Source organism: Phacochoerus africanus, chromosome 16 (genome assembly GCF_016906955.1).
Source record: "Phacochoerus africanus isolate WHEZ1 chromosome 16, ROS_Pafr_v1, whole genome shotgun sequence".
Lineage (NCBI taxonomy): Eukaryota > Metazoa > Chordata > Mammalia > Artiodactyla > Suidae > Phacochoerus > Phacochoerus africanus.
In genome coordinates this window covers 33,192,778-33,212,909 of record NC_062559.1, presented here as the reverse complement: position 1 = coordinate 33,212,909, position 20,132 = coordinate 33,192,778, and the positions used below count along the sequence as shown (strand labels likewise).

Here is a 20,132-nt window from a genome sequence, read left to right as displayed (position 1 = left end):
GTAAATGTTCGATTCTTTTTGAATCGCTCTGTTATTTAACAACTTCCTCTGAGAGGGTTTAAGTGACAACCTAGCATTCCTAGTTTGGGGTGCTCTTGTACCTTGAATATATATTTATCATGGCTCACTTTGTAAGGTGCCTCTTATAGGTTGGATTCATCATGAACAGAATATGCTTTATTGGGTGACTATAAATTTACTTTAGGTTTCAATGAGTGACGGTGACCTTACCTCGCCACTATAGCACTCCCTCAAGATCAGATCCCCAGGGTCTCAGAAAGGTTCAGAGTTGTCATAGTGACCATGAAACTATGAGCTCTTCCAGGGCTCATTCTCATCAAAAGTGAGGTTTCCTGGGACAATGAGTCATTGTTACAGCAGAGAGCGCCTCTAAATGCCTCCCTTATTAGACAAGCCAGTGTGAGACTGTAAAACTTGCATCTGACAGTGTGGTTATCACCACTAGCCAGAGGCTGTCTTCATGTCACAGACTATGTCAGGAAACTGTCATGTTAAGTGTTTATTTTCCTGACCAAATGTCATCTTCAAGAACTATATCACTGGCGAGTTTGCTGAGAGGAGATTGGATTGGATTTTTATTGTGAGCCAGAAGAAATCTGCTGCAGATGGAAGGGGTGGGGGACCATTAACTAGTTGACTGGTTGCAAATGCCCCTTGATTATATGTGGATTCTAAAAAAATGATAAAAATGAACTTATTTACAAAACAGAAAAACAGACTCACAGACTTCAAAAACAAACTTATGTTTTCCAAAGGGGAAAGGTAGGGGAGAGGGATGGACTGGGGACTTGGGAGTAGCATATGGACATCGTGGTATATGGAATGAATGGTCAACGAAGACCTGCTATATAGCACAGGGAACCCTACCCAATATTCTGTGCTAACCTATGTGGGAAAAGAATCTGGAAAAGAATGGATAGATGTATATATATAATGGAATCTCCTTGTTGTGTGGCAGAAATTATCACAACATTGTAAATCAACTGTACTTCAGCAAAACTTGAAAAATATTTTTTTTTAAATTAAAAAGAATCTGGAAAACAGATCATACTGAAAAAAGATTAGGATATGGAATTCTTGGAGGTGGTAATTTTGGGGTTTTATAAAAACTCTAGGCATTGTACTCTAAGACTAAATAGATCACACATTTGGATGTTGATTCATAAATAAAGTTGGTGTTTATTAAAATGGTAAAAAAAAAAAAAAAAGAAAATGCCCCTTGAGTCTGACAGCAGCCACATACATGAGCTCCATCAACCAGTATGAGTTAAAGTTCACCTTAACAGCAATATATTTATCTAGTCCGTTTAGAGACCAGCTCCTTATAAAGTTTAAATTGACTCATTAATATGAACAGTCATACTTGAATGTGTCAATCATTTTGAAATTTTTTATTTTATTCTCTATCAGTGTTTATCTTTTTGAAGATATCAAATAATGGTGACTCATTAAAGTAGACTTTATTTCTTTAAATTTTTCCTTTATAAAAAAATGGGGATATTTGTTCAAAGGACATGTGTCTCCTTTGAACACAATTTTAGGGATCACGAATGACAGCTGAAGGCAAGAAAACGCAGCATGAGATCAGCAGACCACATGCCAAACATTTTTCTTCACCATCTAGAACAGCAGGATGAAAGGGATGGTGGGGAGGGAGGTTGTAGGATGGGAATATTCACCATCAATAATTCAGTGGGTGACTGTTTTCCTTGCCTTATACATACATACTCCATAAATATTGGTTGACATTGTATTCATTCAGAAATATTCGGTGAGTGCCTGATCTGTGTCATTCTTGCAGTCGGGTGGTTGGAATACAAAGATGAATAGGGCAGAGCCCCTGCGTGCTGAGTCCTGGGGAAATCTTTGTCTCGCAAAACAGGCAGAGGTCCATGTGGGAACATGAAGAAGGGAGGGATCAGATCTTGCTGCAGGGTGGCCATGAAGTCTGGGAAATGAAGATACATTATTCCATCCTGTATTGGAATATAATACTGTCAAGCCCCTTATTCTGCATTTGCCTGTGTTTTTAGATTTGCTGGCTCTCAGTGAGAAAGTCAGGAAAGATGTTAAAGAAAGCATACTTGATTTGGGTCTTGAATATCAAAAGAAGTTCACCAGGTTTGAGGAAAGGGCCTGGAAAGACATTCCTGGTTAAAGAACATGTGTATTTGGGGAACTGTGAGTGATCCTGTTTAGCTGAAGAAGATGAGGTAGAACTGATGGGTAGGAGCCAGGTTTTGTGAACCATGCTGAAGAGTGTGGATTTTATATGACAGGCAGGCAATCGGGAGCCAATGGAGGGTTATGAACCAGGCAGTAACACGGTCATTCAATCAAAAAGTATTTATGGAGTGTCTGCTACTTTTCAGACCAGTGCTAGGGGCTGAGCTACAAGGATGAATTAGAGGCAAGCAACTCACAACCTAGTAAAGAAAACTATAAACAAGTTAGTGCAATGAAAGTCATAGACTTTCTCTAATAACATTATTATTACTTTTATTGAGTATTTACTAAGTTCCAGGCATTTGCTAAGTGCTAAAATGCATCATCTTATTTAATTCTCCCAATAACCCTAAGGAACACTATAGATTAGTGTCATTTTACAGAAGAGGAAACTGAAGCACAGAAGTCTAGGAACTTGCCTCTGGTAAGTGGTGGGGCCGTTGTCCAAATCCTAGGGATCTGACTCCAGGAAATGGTGCTTTTTACCACTAAGAACTATGTTGCTTTCCCATGACAGAACTCTCTCTGATTTCTAAGAGCGCTACATTATACATTCTGCAGAAACAGAGGTTAGGTTGGAAAGTCTTCGTGAAGATAATGATTGGATTTCCCTTATGGAAGGTCACTCTGCAGCTTGGAGCTGGGCAAGACCAGAAGTGCGAAGGTGAGTTAGGAGCTAGGTAACAGTGGGTAGTATCAGTGCAAATGAGAGGAGAGGATAGAATCCAAAGACGTTTTATTTTTTGCCTTTTTTTTTTAAATTGTTTAGGGCTGCATGTACGGCGTATATAAGCTCACTGGCTAGGGGCTGAATCAGAGCTGCAGCTGCCTGCTGATGCCACAGCTATAGCAAGGCAAGATGCAAGCTGTGTCTGCAACCTACACCACAGCTCATGGCAACACTGAATACTTAACCCATTGAGCAAGGCCAGGGATCTAACCTGCATCTTCAAGGTTACTAGTTCATTACCACTGAGCCACAGTGGGAACTCCCAAAGATATTTTAGATGTGAAATGGTTTATTTTTCTGGATGAAGTTAGGTTTCTGACTTGGCTATCAGGATGGATAGTAAAGCCATTAATCATGATTTATAAGCCAAAGGAGAAAGAGGTGGGCATGGGGCGGGGGGAAGGGGAGGTATGTATGTTTGAAAGTTGTTGAATTTTTGGAGTCTGCAGGATAGTAAAAGTCAGTGATTGGATATGTAGTTCTGGAGTTTAGGAAGAATTATCAAAGCTAGATATTACATTGAGTGTCATCTTTGAAGATTTAAGAATGAGTAATGAATGTATTCGTTAATTGACGGTATCTCTCTAAGTGTCAAATTATAACTATAGATTCTATCCAAAAAATTGTGTCAAATATAACAAATGGATAATACCACTAGAAAGTAAATAGTGAAGCTGGCAAAATGTACCACCCAATTTTAAAGAAAACATGTAGGCAGTTATTCTAGCTTATGGGGCTGTGAAGAAATGGTAATTTAGCACTGTGTACTCTTTGGGCAGGGAAGCCCTGGGGAAGAGGAGAAGGTAGATTAAGACATAAGAGGTAGAACTTCAGAGAACAAGAGTAGGGGAAGAATATTACTGAACATTGCCTTAAGCATATGGAGAGTACAAACATATAAGTTATTGGTTCACTTCCTATTTTCAGCATTCCTTAATCAGCCTGGGGCTTCTTAAAATGCATCCTAGGAAACAGAACTAGGAGACAAAAGCAAATTTGTTTCAATGGCTGCATGAATGGAAATAAATTGAGATTAGAAGCTAACTCCTATACAAAAAAGACTAGGCTATGAAAATCAAGCTAAGAAATAAATAATCTTCAAAGAAATAAGTTATATATTATATTTAGAATTAAAAATATATTCTATATATATGGAATTAAATAAATCCTATAATCATGTGGGTATCATACATCGAATTCCCTTGGTCTTTGGAATGCAGGGAAGACACCATTGTTCACCCATCGTGGCACCCCTTGTTTAAGGAAAACTACCATTCATGAATCATCAACCTAAGCATAATGCAAGTTAGCCACTTGGGATACTATTGACTGAGAAATTGATTCCTCCCATTGGAAGCTGTGTCAGTTACAGAAATTCTGATGCCAATTAACAACAGCAACAAACGACCCTATTAAGAACCACTAAGGTAAATAAAAACTCTTAATTAGGAATGCCAAAGATGGAGAAAGAGAAGGATGCTGGGGAAAAAGGTCTCCAAAACACTGGTACACAATAATAGTGGGAGTGGAGGAAAGGAAATTATGCAAAGAAGGAGTTTTAACAGGATGTTCTTGGACAGGATTCTGTGGAGGCGGCATGAAGTGGGCAGTGCCGCTATGTTGGTACATTCTATGTACAAAACAGCAGATGAGAGGAATGAGGTTTCAAAGACATTTTCTCTCTTAGAACATATGGGACTTTTAAGGGTTGTAGGGGAATAGTTGGGGATTATTTTTATTCAACTTGCTTTTGAACACATATAAGAATGTTAGAAATTGCCAATATGCTACCATCTTTTTAAAGGGATTGTGAAATAGAATGCTATCAGTGGAAATACTGATATATCAGCCCCAAGTCACAGAAATCTCTAGTTAAAATTCACTTAAATATTAAGAGCCTTTATTATCTCACACAATGGATGGACTAGAGATAGTCGGTGGAGCCAGTTGGGAACTGAGTGATTCAAAAATCTGGAGTTCCTCTTGTGGCGCAGTGGAAACAAATCTGAGTAGTTGATCCCTGGCCTTGCTCAGTGGGTTAAGAATCCGGCATTGCTGTGAGCTGTGGTGTAGGTCGCAGACATGGAGGGGATTCTGCATTACTGTGGCTGAGATGTAGGCCAGCAGCTATAGCTCCAATTTGACACCTTGGCTGGAAACCTCCATATGATGCGAGTGTGGCCCTAAAGAGAAAAAAAAAAAAAAAAACCCACCAAAATCTCATACAAATTATTTAATCCTTCCCTTTTGCCATTCCTTGTTTGTTAGCTTTGTTGGCCCTCATGGTCACAAATGACATCATCCAGAGGAAGAGAAAAGCATCTCTTCATTAGTATTTCTTGTGGAAAGGAAAAAGTCATTCTGTAAAACCCCTAAACTCTTACACTTAGTTGGCTAGAATTGTGCTGCTTGTCTAAGACTAAACCGACCATTTGTAGAGGGGATCAATCATGGAGTCAATCACGACTCCGCTCCTGGAGCTGAGGCTATAGGTCCAGCCTTCCCTGAAGCACATGGCCTCTCAAAGCAGGTTGGAAATCTGGACAAAATTGGGGTTTTGTGAAGGAAGGAGGGTTGGACAGCTATTGGGTAGGCCATCAATGGTATCTGTTACAAATTAATTACAAAAGCCTTTTTTGAATGGAATGACAAAGTATTTATTAAATGTATCTTATTAATAAAATTTTTAGTCTTTTAGCTCTTGTTCAATGGCTGGTTTTCTCTTATTTTTGGTAAAATAATTTAAATGATAATTTTAGAACTACTTAATTTTTATTTTAGTGTGATAAACCTGGTACCGTCAGCTCAGTTTGGCTAAAGTTTTTAAAGCATCTTTTAGAATTCTTTTGGCTGGGCTGGTTCATGGTAAATATCACTGATGATGAATGAAATTTGGCAGTTCACTCATTCTCCATAATTTAGAAAAATGCTAGTGTTGGAGAATCTGTTCCTACTTCCTACTGCCTTTCATCTGAGACTAAAATATAGGCTTTGCAAATCCCATTTGCAATGTCCTGGACAGTTTCCTGGGTTTCCCAGAGATAGCAGACTCAAGATAATAGGGGAATGTCCAACAAGAAACTATCAGTCGCTCTGCCTCACAAGAGAGAGAAACTGACTAGACCTAACTCAAGCATAAAGAGAAGGGTTTCCTTTAACAGTTCCAAGGGTGAATCCTGGAACCTGAAGGCAAGAATTCAGTCAAGTCTGGAAGTTCTGCTGCCTGAAAGTAGAAGCCTCTTTGGAGCTAAGATCTTCCATCTCTCATCTCTGCTTCTCACTACAGACCTGTTGAGCTCTTTTCTCTCTGCAGACATGTTCTCGTTTTTCATGTCTGTGGTTGGCAGATGGGAGCCAATTTTTATTTCTTTATTTCTTCTCCTCTGCTCCAAAGACTATTCCAGACCGAGTGTCTCTCAGTTCTAAATCTGAATCCCCAGGAGAGAGAATCTGATTTACAAATGAGGAAACTGTGGCTTAGAGGAAGTATCTTGCACAAGGTCCCCCAACTAGGAAGTGGCTGATAAGGCATTTTGACTCTAGGTCTGTTTGGATCTAACTAAAACTTGGTGACCTTCCAACAAAATATGTGAGCGCCAGCAAGATTTCCAGGAGCAGAATACCTTGTCGGCTCCGTCCAGCCTTGTGCCTATTCATAAGCCTGATTCGGGGGCTTGCTCAGTTCCTCTTCTCACGGCCTCTATCAACTCCCAGCCAAAAGATCTTCCCTTGCTGACTGATGTCTAAAATTCCATCATTAGAGGAGCCATTTCTTTCCTTGGCTCAACCCAAGGCGTGTCTTGTCATTACAGAGTGTGTGATGGTTACAAAGTTCCCATAATGATCTGATTTTATTTTACAACAGTCTAGTGATGTAGTAGGCTAGAATTACTTACTTCCATTTGCAGATGAGGAAGTCGAGGTTCACAGGGGCAAGGTGATTTGCTCTAGAAGAGGGGACTGAATTCCTTGGGGAGGTAGACTAGTCGTTCAGGATAGATGAAGGATCCCCTTGGTCATGTCCCTGGGGGCCCCAAGTGGGCTGAGAGGGCAGGACAGGCACAGGCCACTTGGTCCTGAGCTTTGCTGCTGGCCTGGGGACTTCATGAGGCCAGATACCTTGTTCTTAGCCATCTCTTTGTTCTCAAGTATTGGGTACACAGAAGACACTTGATGAATGTTTGTTAAAGGAATATGAGACTTCCCTAAAAATGATAACATTCAATACTGGGATGAACTGCCTTCAAAACTGGGTGATTCCTAGCACTGGCAGACCTTAAAAAAAGATGGATACGTATCTGCTTACTAATATTAAAGGCTAACATTTATGGAGCATTTATAATGTGTTGGGCACTTTGAAGTGCTCTACATGTATTGTTTCATGTATTCCTCACTCTGACTCCATGAAACAGGTTCTATTGTTATCCTCATTGAAACCAAGGCACAGAGAGGTGAAGTGACTTGCTCAAGAATCCCCTGGAAGTGGTGTGGTCAGGATTTGAACCCTGGAAGACTGACTTAGAGATCTGGATCTCAGTCATGCTGTCCAATGACTTCTAGATGAGACAGGTGTTTGAAGCAGATTACCTCTCAAGTCTTTTTCAACTTTGAGATTCTCTGGTTGTTTGGCCAGAAGGTTGGTGCTACCACACACAGAGAGAAAGTAGGGAAGGAGAACTGTTGTAGGCTTAAGGATAGAGAACAAGTTGATTTTGATTACGTGTGGTATGAAGTGTCAGAGGATATCCAAATGGAAAAGTCCAACGGTATCTTTCTCTTCAAAGAAAAGATAATTCAGGAGTTCCCTCTGTGGCGCAGTGGTTAACGAATCCGACTAGGAACCATGAGGTTGCGGGTTCGGTCCCTGCCCTTGCTCAGTGGGTTAACGATCCGGCGTTGCCGTGAGCTGTGGTGTAGGTCACAGACTTGGCTAGGATCCCGCGTTGCTGTGGCTCTGGTGTAGGCCGGCGGCTACAGCTCTGATTTGACCCCTAGCCTGGGAACCTCCATGTGCCGCGGGAGCGGCTCAAGAAAAGGCAAAAAGACAAAAAAAAGATAATTCACACATGGGCTGTTGGCATGAAAAGCTTTTCCAACACCATATGTCATAAGTGTTACTGCCTTATAGCTCACAGTACTCTTCTAACACAGCTTCATACTGTACTGGGGCTAACACCATAGCTTTGTGAGATAGGCATCATTCTCTTTAGAAAAAGACAATTGAACTTACTGTTTTATTTGTGAGAAATTTCATTAGAGGAAGTGTATACAGTTTCAAGATTGAAAACCACAAAGAACCCTGTGTTCTCCCTCCACCACGGCACTGGCCTATTTGATAAACTTGATTATTTTAACTTGGGGAAATAAAAAAAACCCACAAGGAAATGTCTCCTACATAAGAAAAAAAGCAAACAAAATACATTTTCAGGCTTAAGAGTTCTAACTGAATTTGCCACTGTATCTTTGCTTAAAAGAAACAAACTGGGAAGTTCCCATTGTGGCTCAGTGAGTTAAGGACTCCCATTGTCTATGCGAGGGTGTGGGCTCGATCCCTAGCCTCACTCAGTGGATTAAGGATCTGGCGTTGGCACAAGCCACTGCGTAGATTGCAGATGCAGTTTGGATTCAACCCCTAGCCCTGGAATTTCCATATGCCCCAAGTGTGTAAAAAGAGGGGGTGGGGGGGAAGAAAAGGAACAAATACAGACCTCACATTTACCATGCAGCATTATCACCATTCCTGGCAATAAAACAAAACTTGTTTTTGAAAACATGTTAAGAAAGCAGTGTAACAAAACATAAGTGATAGTCCATTTTAAAATTATTTGATTGAATAACGTTGCTATTTGATTATACAGGTCTGTTACAGCCTGAGACCTATTAGAAAAAGCTAAAACTCCTAAAGAGTCATCAGGAAGTCAACAATACTAGGGATCAAGAGAATACAAAGGAACTGAATAAAAAGGAACAAGGCAAGATTTTGCCCGGGTGGGCCTGTCCCAGTAGAACTGCATATGTAACCCATGACTCCTGGGAACACTCGGTCAGGTTCCTGTGTGGCCAAGGCCAGCCAAGGACAACCTTGGAATCAGAAGGGCCTTGGATTTAATCACTGACTCACTGTTTACCAAAGGCACAAGGCTGGGGAACTTGCAAAACTTCTCTGAGCCCATTTCTTCATCCACAAAGTAGAAAGACTAATCTTTCTTTCACAGGGGTGTTGTGAGATATGTGAGAAGAACCTAGAATGAAGTGTTCTTCACACACACACACACACACACACACACACACACACGGGTGGGAGGAAACTTTTGGATTTGACAGCTGTGTCTAGGTCATTGATTATGCTGATGGTTTCACGCATATATACTTATCTTCAGATTCGTCAAGTTGTATACATTAAACATGTACAGCTTTTTCGTATGTCAGTCTTACCCCAATAAAGTGGTTTTTTTTAAAGAAACAAAATAACCTAGACAGTACCAGTGACAGAGTGGACTTTTGATAATTGTTAAGTCTCATCCATTCCAGGACCTGACTTTCCTTGCCTTTAAGAAACTAAGATACAGAGGAAATTCACTCCCTCATTGCATTAAACAGTGAGTGTCTAGCAGGGCCAGTATGTCCAGGTGCACAGGTTGTTCCCTGCTGAAGTGTTTGTAGGAGGTGAATTCCAGCCCATTAGCACCCATCAAGCTGGGTGCCCTGGCCTCTCTTCCTAATTTGCATAAAGGTGCTACGTGTGCTTGTAAAGCTCTGGTATCTGACTCAGAGATAATGAACTTGAACTTTGCCCATTTTGTGACTGATGGGAAATGGACAAGTAATCAAGGGTTATGATATATAAAATTAATGGTATTATAGGGAAAATACCATAAGCACACAGAAGAGAGACATTTAATGAGACAAGGGTGTTTCAGAATCTGTGAATTTAAAGGATGACAGGGGAAATTGTGGAGAAGAAGATTCCGGGCAGAGCAGTGACATTAATTACGCATCCACTTATTCACAAAGTACACACGAGCTGAACAGCTATCAAGTTCCAGTACTTGAAGACACAGCAGTAAATAAAACAAAATCTCTTCTCCTAATCCCAACATTCCATGAGGGCAGAGAGACATGAAAACGGAGCTAACAAAACACTAGGTAGTGACTAGGTAGCCTTGGGAGAATACTGTAGGCTGGGTGGTGATGGGTGGGGCCAGGTGGCTGAGGTGGCTACAGGAGCATGGAGAGTCAGGCAGGTGTCATCAGGGAGGAGTCTAAGCTGAGGTTTGCCTGGCAGCTGTGAGCAGCTCAGGGGGGGATCACATCAGAAGGAGGGAGGGGCTGTTACAAAAGCCTCAAGGAGGGAATGACCGTGACTCCTGGGGTGGCTGGAAGGAGTGGGTGAGAAGAGGCGCTGGAGGGGAGATGGAGACCAAACCTGTGTGAGGCCCAGAAGCTGGAGCTTGGGGAACTCCCAGGCCTGTGAGGCCTCCCACATGGCAGAGGGAGGGGCCTGTGTTATTAGGGGATGAGAGGGAAGCTGGGACAAACAGGTAGGAACCAGACTGGACAAGTCTTAGGTGGAGGGTCTGGGAGGCATTTATTTCTGCTTAAAGCTATGGAAAGAATCCCAAGGAAGCCATGACTAAGTCAGGCAAGGAAATCCTTGCATGTTTGTCTTAAAGGGATGTGGGAATACCAAGTCATACTTGTGTTACTAGTTACTAAACCCAAATTCTCAATATATAAACCCCATGAAAGGTTAGAACTCTTCTCAGCTGTGTCCACACATTTAAATTTTTTTTTCCGCTTTTCTTTTTCCCCGCCTTTTTTTTTTTTTTTTTCAGTGCCAGACCTGTGGCACATGGAAGTTCCCATGCCAGGGGTCAAATTGGAGCTAACAGCGGCCGGCTTATGCTACAGCCACAGTAACGCAGGATCCGAGCTGCATCTGTGACCTATACCACAGCCATAGCTCTCAGCAAAGCCGGATCCTTAACCCACTGAGCAAGGCCAGGGATTGAACCTGCATCCTCATGGACGCTAGTCAGATTCGTTACCGCTCAGCCATGATGGGAACTCCTCCGTACATTCAGATTAATGTAAAGTTTACTTTTGCAACATCCGAGTATGCTCACCATGATGGTGATGATACCTGTTAGGTGGAATGATAAACTGGGTAGGTTGTGTTTTATAGGCGGATACATTTTCCCATGAGTAAGAGGTAAGAGGCAGCACATAATGTCAAGATGCTAACAAATACGTGACATTTATTTGAGCATTTCAAGGGGGACCTTTGCCTCACCCGAGGGAGACGCTGCTAGCTGCCTAGCTTATATCCATGATCTGCATCATCAACAACAGAACCTCAGATTTGATTATCAGTGAGCTCAACTAAAAATATTTTTCTTCTAGACTCCCTTGTGACTAGGAATGATATAAGACAAAAGTATAGCCAGTGGGACAATAGGCTGGAATCCCTGCAGAGGCGAAGCCTGGCTAGGAGAAAGCCCTTTGGTCCTGTTCCCTTTTCCTCTTGGGATTTGCAGTTATTTCATGACTTACATGGTGGTGTTTGGAGTCTTCAAATGTGTTGCAAAACACATACATTGAGTTGTTCAGAGACCACTGTCTTCTGCAGTCTTTGGCTACAACTTTCTGGTGCTTATACTGATCTGGAATTAATCTGTGGTGTAGGGAGTCCTGTTGTGGTTCAGTGGGTTATGAACCTGACTAGTATCCATGAGGATGATCTCTGGCCTTGCTCAGTGGGTTAAGGATCCAGCAGTGCCATGAGCTGTGGTGTAAGTCACAGATGTGGCTCAGATCTGGAGTGGCTGTGACTGTGGCCAGCAGCTGCAGCTCCGATTCCTGGACACTTCCATATGCTGCAGGTGCAGGAACTTCATATGCTGCAGGTGCAGCCTTAAAGAGGAAAAAAAAAAAAAAGCTGTGGATGTTAAAAGGCAGCAAGATGATTTTATCAAAAGTTCCTCTCAGAGTTCACTATACTAAAAGCAACACTTCATATATGTAATGTTGCTGCCTTTTCTTGACCTAGAAAAATCTAGTCAACAAGTATTTCTCAAACATTCACTTAACATACACTGACACCTATCATTACAAAGATAACACTTCTATATGTGCCATGAGGGACAGAGATGATGAAAATAAGGTTCTTGTTTTTGGGGAGTTAACAAGTCCTTAAGATGACAGATATGTTTACAAATAAATGTCAAATGAGTATGTATGGGATGTGACAGGCCACGGTCAGGCCTGCCCAGGAAAAACCTCTAAGTGGACGTGGATGGATGCAGGTAAAAGGAGCATGCCCCACATGCAGGCAAAGCACAAGCTTCAAGGCCTAGAGACAGGACACTGAACCTGAGTGATATGGCTCACAGCAGCAAAATTGTTGCCTTATGTATAGTATAGTATTTCTGGATGATAAAGAGCCTGGGGGCATGAAAGATACAGTTCTGTGATCCTCCAGTGTGGGCCAAGTCAAGGCCACTGGGCTTCAGATGCACAGTCATGTGAAGAGATCATACAGGGGCATCGGTGGGAGCTATGTCCACCAACCTGCATCCTGGTGTACGTGCTGTTTCAGGAGAAAACAAAGTAAAGCAACCCTGCAATGCTGCCCTTGGAATAGGCCTTGAGGTCTGGGGGGATGTCATAAATGCCATTAGAGCATTACAAAAAAGTTTTTTAAGAGTTGTGAAGAAAAAGAAACAATTCTGGTTGGAGGCTTCACGAAGGAAGTGGAATTTGAGTGAGATCTTGGAAGACGATACCCTTTTTGAAAGTGAATGTGGGAGGAAGGACGTTACAAGAACGCTGGACAAGGGGACAACAGGAGGTAGGAGAGCAGGGCTGTGTCCTGGAAATGAAGAGCAGTGCAGTGTGGCCGAAGCACAGGGCACGTCCGTGTGTCTGGGGAAGCAGTGAAAGATGGGCTGGAAAGGGAGTCCAGGCCAGGGGAGGATTGGCATTTAATATATTGGTAATGGGACCCAGGAAATGTTTTTGAACAAGTACTAAACCATGTGAGTTAGTAAAATAGGGATACACAAATAAATCTGGCAATATTATTATGCATGAAACATGGTGAAATGACTGGCAAGATCCCTTAAAATGCCCAGACACCAACTGAGGTCATGTGTGATTGGAAAAGAGCACATGAGCTTCAGAGTTTTATGGTAATACTGATGGTTTTAGGGAAACCATGTATGAATTTGAGTCTTTGAATCTGGACATATGGGAAGATAGAGTACTGTGAACATACAAAAGGAAGGCAGAGAGAGAGAAATACAGTATTAGAGATGGTGGATTGAGGTGCATATGGAACATGCAGGTGTAAATGTGCTGCAATGCAATTGAAAAGAAAATAAGAGAAGGAGCTCAGGAGAGAGGTGGAGTGGGGGATGAATCACCTACACTGAGGTGAATCAGTCACTATGGTCTGTCATAAGGATATGAGCTTAATAACAGGTCCTAAATACCTGACGAATGCAACAAGGAAGACAGAACTCTTAGGAGCACCTGGGAAAATAAAAAACACTGCGATTATTGGTATTCATAGCCCATGTTTGTTTTATCAGCTGTTAAGTTACCCAAACCCAATTCTTATCCCAGGCTGACCTCCTAACTGGCAGGCAGAATTGTCAAAAGGACACATTCTTGTAGAGAAACCTGAATCGCCAGATCTTTCCGGTGCAGAATAGAAGAAATACACGAACTACACGACTAAGTAGATTAAAGCACATCTTTCTGAAGGTTTGGGGGGGCACAAGAGCCCTGAACCACAATTCAATGGTAGATACTGATGATCGCTAAACTAATAATTAAAAGACTAAAACCATAGCAACGTTCCTAAGGAGGGGTATGGCTGTGCCGGGGCAGAGGACGCAGGCAAGTAGGGGAAAGGTGAAGGAGAAGAACACGATCCTCTGGAGACAGACCAGCCACGCGGATTGCTTGGCTCCCAGATGGAAGTGGGCTGTCGTCATGCAGCATACCCGCGGCATTGCTCACCATCCACGACCACCTTCGTCAATTCCAAGGCGGGGCTGCGGGGAGAGAAGGGAGGGGTTACGGGAAGGGAAGTGCGTACAAAAGCCAGTTGGGAGGAGCTGGGAGCCGGCTCCCCCGTGAGACCACATTTCCCAGACTTCAGAGCGGCAACTAAGCCTGGCTCCCTGGGCGCCGCTGGAAGACTTGTGGCATGGGATCGGTAGTCAACATCCTTCGGCCGCCCGAAGTAGACTTCGGTGGGGGGGATCTATAGGGATTGGCTAGTGAGAGTTCGAGTCCCGCCCATATATGGTGACGACAGGCAGCTGTCTTGTACTTAAGGCGTCGTGGCCGCGACCGCCCCGCCTTAGCTCCTGCGCTAGAGAGAAACATGTATCGTTTCCGATCACAGCTCTTCACGGGGATTTCTGCTGCCGCCACCGCCCACTCTTACCCGCGCCGCTTCTCGCCTCTGTTGTTAGCCGAAGAATCGCCTCTCAGCCGCCCGCCGCACAGACGCACGAGTAAAAAGTGCAGCTCCATTGGCTGATCCTCGCTAAGCTCCGAGTTTAGGCGGCACCGGGCGTCCCACGATGCCGAAGAATAAGAAGCGGAACACACCCCACCGTGGTGGCAGTGGTGGCGGCGGCTCAGGGGCAGCCGCAACGACGGCGGCGACAGCAGGTAGGAGGGTATCCCCGCCACCGGCATCCCAGTTGCCGGCCGGGCTAGCGAGTCTCTTAGTCTTGGGCCCCGTGGGAGTTGTAGTTCTTTTCCTCTAGACGTTTGCGTCGGCGGGGCGCCTGGCGTGCCGGGGGAACTGCACTTCCCAGTGTGCCCCGAGGCCCTTGCCTCGCGCGATTTGGATCTGGCGTGCGACCCGAATTCTTGGGCACCCGCCTTGGGGACAGGGAGGGGAGGAATGGGTCCTTGGGATTGAGAGTGGGTCAGGGTCGAGGGTGACCGGGAGCTGGGAACTGTTCTCAAAGGCTGGTGTCTGTTCTCTAGATCACTCCCAGACGGAGGGGGCCAAGCTCGGAGTTGTGTCTTGCTGTCACTGGTCGTTTTTGACTACCCGGCTCCAACATGGAGTTCTCGGGAATGCCAAACGTCCGGCGGCTTTGGACCGGCTCTTGCGTCACGCGGCCTGGGCCTTGCGCGGTAGGGCAGGCGTGACGCGTAGGCGCCCGTGTGGCATCCCGTTCCGCTGCCTTCTTGCTCATCCCGCGTGTCCACGTGGCCCAGCGGAGATGTCGGATGCTGGGGGCCACTGTCCCAGCTTAGGCTCTGCTCCTACCCCTCCCTGACCCCGAGCCCCCAGCTCTTCTGTGACCAGTCGAGGTGACCTCTTGTTTCCCTGAGCCGAAACCTCGTCCTCCTTTGTGCAGTATTCTCTAGGTTCTCTGCTGGGAGCCCGTGTTAGGCGGGGGTGGGGGGGTTGGGTGGAGAGCTCAGATTGCAGTTGGCCAAAAGTTTAGGTTTTTGTCTTCTCTTTGCAAAGCTGAAGCTTTTCCCGGATGGGTAGGTGCTTAACTGAATTAATGATTCATTATTCCTCACTGTATGGTTAAGAAAAACGGACTGAAAGCAGAAATTCTTACGAGACACCGTACTAAAAACTAGTGTTAAGCTGGGTAAAAGTCATCTCATTTAATCCTTTTTGAAAATTTGAAATTAAATATCGGAATATTCTCAGATGTTATCATATCGGAACTAATACTAGCCATATAAACACAATATCCACTTTGACCCTTAGAATGTTATGCAAGTAAATAGGCCAGTTTTCTTGTTAAAGTTGATTGGAAACTGGTATTTATTTAAAAAGTTTTCCTGTAGGATTTATAGCTGCACGAAAACTTGTGATCATGTATTAAAATCTAACAATTGACAATAGGAATGCAGGGGTTTTTTTGGGGGTTTTTTTGCTTTTTTTTTGTTCTTTATTTTGATTGAATCTTGCTGTTTATGAAGTTCATTCTTGATCAAGATACAAAATACATAGTTTGTTGTGGGATCCAGTTGTTTTGTGTGAATTGAAGTTACCTCTTTCTACCTGAGCTTTTCCTCCCAGGAAGTGAACATTTAAATTCTGTCTCAAGGATTATATTAATTTTATTCTTTAAGTTTACCTTTTGTTCATGAAACAAGTTATGGCGATGTACCAAGCAAAGTCATTTTGAAAATGGTAGTGATTACTAATGGCCTCCTTGAAATACAGACAAACCTTTATGCCCTTCTGAAGCTTCCTGCCCAGCCTCCTTCCTTCCTGGTACTTAAAGAATCATCTCTGGAGGCAGTGGGAGATTGTCTTACCTCAAAGCTCATTTGTGACCTTTCATCTGCAGGAAAATAATTCTTTGATTAGTTTATACAACCAAACATGCTTTGACTATCTTTGTAGCTTTATACTAGAACTTGTTAGCTGTGCTTACCTCTGATAATTGCGGTTTGGAAGTGAGATTTATTTTGGAAGACCTTAGTAGTAGAGCAGAAGAGGACAAGTTGTCATAAACTTGTACTTAAAAGTCCCTTACCTTACTGTTGTTTTTTTAAGTGACATCCAGAAAGAATGGGATTCAAGTGATACCTTTTCATGTACAACCAAAAGATGACCAACTTCTCTCATCACTTAATAGGTTTCCCATTTGAATTCTCTAGTTTTATTGGGGGGGTCTAGGAAGTTAATAATAATTGACCTATTACTCAAGTATGCATATTTGTCATAGCACTTAATTTGAAAAGAGCATTTTTAGGAAAGAATAAAACCTTGTTAGTAAGTAAGCCCTCTAAAAAATAAGGACTTCATGTGTCTAGAGTGCTGCCTCATTAATAGTACTTAGGATCACAAGGTGGGTGAGTGTCACTTAGCTATCAGACACTTAAACATTCTCTTTCTTGATTTTTTTTTTTTAATCTCTCTCCCTCTTTTTTTTTTTTTTTCCCTTGAGCCTTGGGAAATCATTGAAACAGAAGGGACCTGAGTAAGACCTGTATAGGAAACTCTTCTTGACAGTTTAAAAATAGGCTGAGTATGAAAAATTTAAAAAATGTAAATTGATTTGTGAATAAATGTTAGTAAAAGCTAGGCAGATGACTCTCAGCTATTACCGTAACTTCAAATCATGAAAACACATGAAGATAGACCTAGAAATAGAGTATGATGTCATAGATCTTTGTTTATTTGTTTATTTCTGTCCTAAGCACTATGATTAAGATATTTTGGGCTCTTGGCTTCTTTGCTTATTCTTTACGCTTTACTACCTTGGTACATTTTATTCTCTTTTGAGTAGCAGGCAGCTTTGAAAGCCACTTGCTTCCTGTGTTGATTGTAAAATCTGCTCATTTCTATATTTTGATTTAAAAAAAGACAACCCCCCATTGTTGTCTTTTTAAAAGAAAAAAAATCAGCAACAGGCTTAATTAAACTTAGAGGATTTTTTTTTTTTTTTTTTTTGCTATTTCTTTGGGCCGCTCCCGTGGCATATGGAGGTTCCCAGGCTAGGGGTCGAATCAGAGCTGTGGCCACTGGCCTGCGCCAGAGCCACAGCAACTCAGATCCGAGCCGCGTCTGCAACCTACACCACAGCTCACGGCAAAGCCGGATCGTTAACCCACTGAGCAAGGGCAGGGACCGAACCCGCAACCTCATGGTTCCTAGTCAGATTCGTTAACCACTGCGCCACGACGGGAACTCCCTAAACTTAGAGGATTTTTGAAAAACTGTCTTAAGTTGTAATATATGACACAAATTTCTTAAACATAAGGACCTAATGATATCTAGTGCAATCGTCAATCAGTTCGGGCTCAGAGGTAAATCAGGTGACTCAAGATGACTTTTGGGGCAGAATTTGGGGCGTATTTTAACTCAGAGCTCAGGGTAATTGCTGACTGAGTAATCCTTTTATTAATGTGAAATTCCTATGAAACAAAAGTGGCTAGTGAATATAAATTATTACTTAGGTTAATGAAGTTGAAAGAAAGTTTCCCCTTTTAAAAAGGAGATTTTTCCTAACAGCACTGATATTTAAAACTGTTGGATATGTTAGAACCTTTCTTTTAAAGGTAATTTATCTAACAGGCTTTTATGCTTTATCAAATACCAAAACTTTTTTTGTTTTTTTGGTTCTTAAAATTTGGCTCTCTGGTGGGAGTTGCTGTCATGGCTTAGCAGCAATGAACCTGACTAGTATCCATGAGGACACAGGTTCAATCCCTGGACTCGCTCAGCAGGTTAAGGATCTGGCCTTGCTGTGAACTGTGGTGTAGGTCACAGATAAGGCTCGGATCCTGAGTTGCTGTGGCTGTGGCTGTGGCATAGGCTGGCAGTTGCAGCTCTGATTCAGTCTCTAGGCTGGGAACTTCCATTTGCTGCAGTTGCAGCCCTAAAAAGTAAGTAAATAAATACATAAATAAAGTTCGTGTATTTTCAGTCAAGGAAGAGCCAATTTTTTTTTTTTTTTTCTTTTTAGGGCTGGACCTGTAGCATATGGAAGTTCCCAGGCTAGGGGTTGAATTGGAGCTACAGCTGCTGGCCTACGCCACAGCCTTAGCAAGATGAGATCCTTGTCTGTGACTTAAACCGTATCTCACAGTGATGCCGGATACTTAACCCAGTGAGCAAAGCCAGGGATCTAAACCACATCCTCATGGATGCTAGTCGGGTTCGTTACTGTTGAGCCGTAAGGGGAGCTCTTACACAAACTTTAAAAGGGCACTGTGAGTCTTCCCAAAGGAGTGACAGGAATGTCAACACTTGTGACTAGGAACTCATGTTCACATGTACACCCATTGCAGTAGGAAAGCCATCATACAAATTAGTCACTGGTCACAGTAAGGTGGATTTTTAAAAATAGCTGCTTGTGAAATTGGCATGGGAAAAAGTCAAATCTTAAATGCTGCTCAGTGAAATAATTCAGAATCTTAGAAGCAAAGTCCTGATTTTAAACATAGCATGCCTAGTCTTCATCAGTTTGCTCATTATTTTTCTTACACAGAAATGAGGGAGTTCTGTAAAGACTCAGTTTTGATGCTTTCTGTCTCCAGGGGACACGGCCCTGTGACGTCTGCCAGTGAGGACTGGCTGAGACGAGGGAGGCCTCTGTCGGTGCTGGAGGGCCTTTTTGTAGTCCTACCTCTTAAGTGATTCACACACTTGTTCACGTGACTTCTCAGCTTTTCTGTCTACCATGATTCCAGAACAGAAATCCGTCCTGTAGTTCACTGCACTGGGAATCACCCAAAGAGCCCACTGGAGCTCTTTATAATCCCTTACACGTCTCATTCCCACTGTAGTTCTTTAGTGATAATTACTTCATCCAATTCTGTCATTACTTTCTATGCCATCTTAGACCCACTTGTCAGCATCCTCACTCAACACCTATTTTTAGCCTTTTCCCACCTCAGTTCAAATTGTCTTTAAAACAACCCATCCATAACTCCATAATACCCCTTCATGTAAGATGTGTAATCTAAACACTAACCTGTTTACCATTTAATATTTATTAAGCCCAGTTATCTCCACTGGAAAATCTATTTGTCTTACTCTTATGATGATCTGTGACATCTTACTGGATCTCTTTTCATTGTCTTCAGGATTTGAAGTAATGGTGTGGAAGTAGGTTTTTTTTTTTTTTTTTTATCTGTAATACCGGTTTTTGTTATCATCAAAAATGGTGCTGCATGTTGGATAATTGATATATTTCTGAAGTTGATATATATTGTGAATAATATAGTTGGTGCTCTGAAATACATATTAGGTGAATTGGCTTATATTAGAAATAGTTAAGTGTGTTCTCTTGTAAAAAATCATCTCTCAAGTGAGTTTGGGTTTTTATTATTGGATTTCTCTTAGGTAAATATTTGCATAAATGGCAACAAACTTTTTTACCTCCACTCTCCTTTACCTGCCAGGTGGCCAGCATCGAAATGTTCAACCTTTTAGTGATGAGGATGCATCGATTGAAACAATGAGCCATTGCAGTGGTTACAGCGATCCTTCCAGTTTTGCTGAAGATGGTATGAGTTTTCGGTTTAGATTTGCAGTGTTAGATCAAAGGATGTTTTAAGGGGAGGAATTCTTGTAACTAAGTGTACTGTTACTGTTCCTATCTGCTTCTTTCTGTGTAAATTACAGTGGTTGGTTTTTGTTATT

General features: G+C 42.5%; 1 protein-coding gene across 2 annotated transcripts in view; it reads left to right on the top strand.

Moving 5' to 3' along the window:
- Positions 1-20,132, top strand: part of IFRD1 (interferon related developmental regulator 1) — a 49,754-nt gene that overhangs the window by 12,224 nt on the left and 17,398 nt on the right. The window contains exons 1-2 of one of the 2 annotated variants that reach the window (XM_047763917.1): positions 14,329-14,665; positions 19,892-19,996. In XM_047763917.1, the coding sequence (XP_047619873.1) occupies positions 14,575-14,665; positions 19,892-19,996 (196 nt within the window). In that variant the 5' untranslated portion in view covers positions 14,329-14,574. Of the gene's footprint in view, positions 1-14,328; positions 14,666-19,891; positions 19,997-20,132 lie in introns of those variants that run through there. The other variant, XM_047763918.1, reaches the window with a different exon arrangement.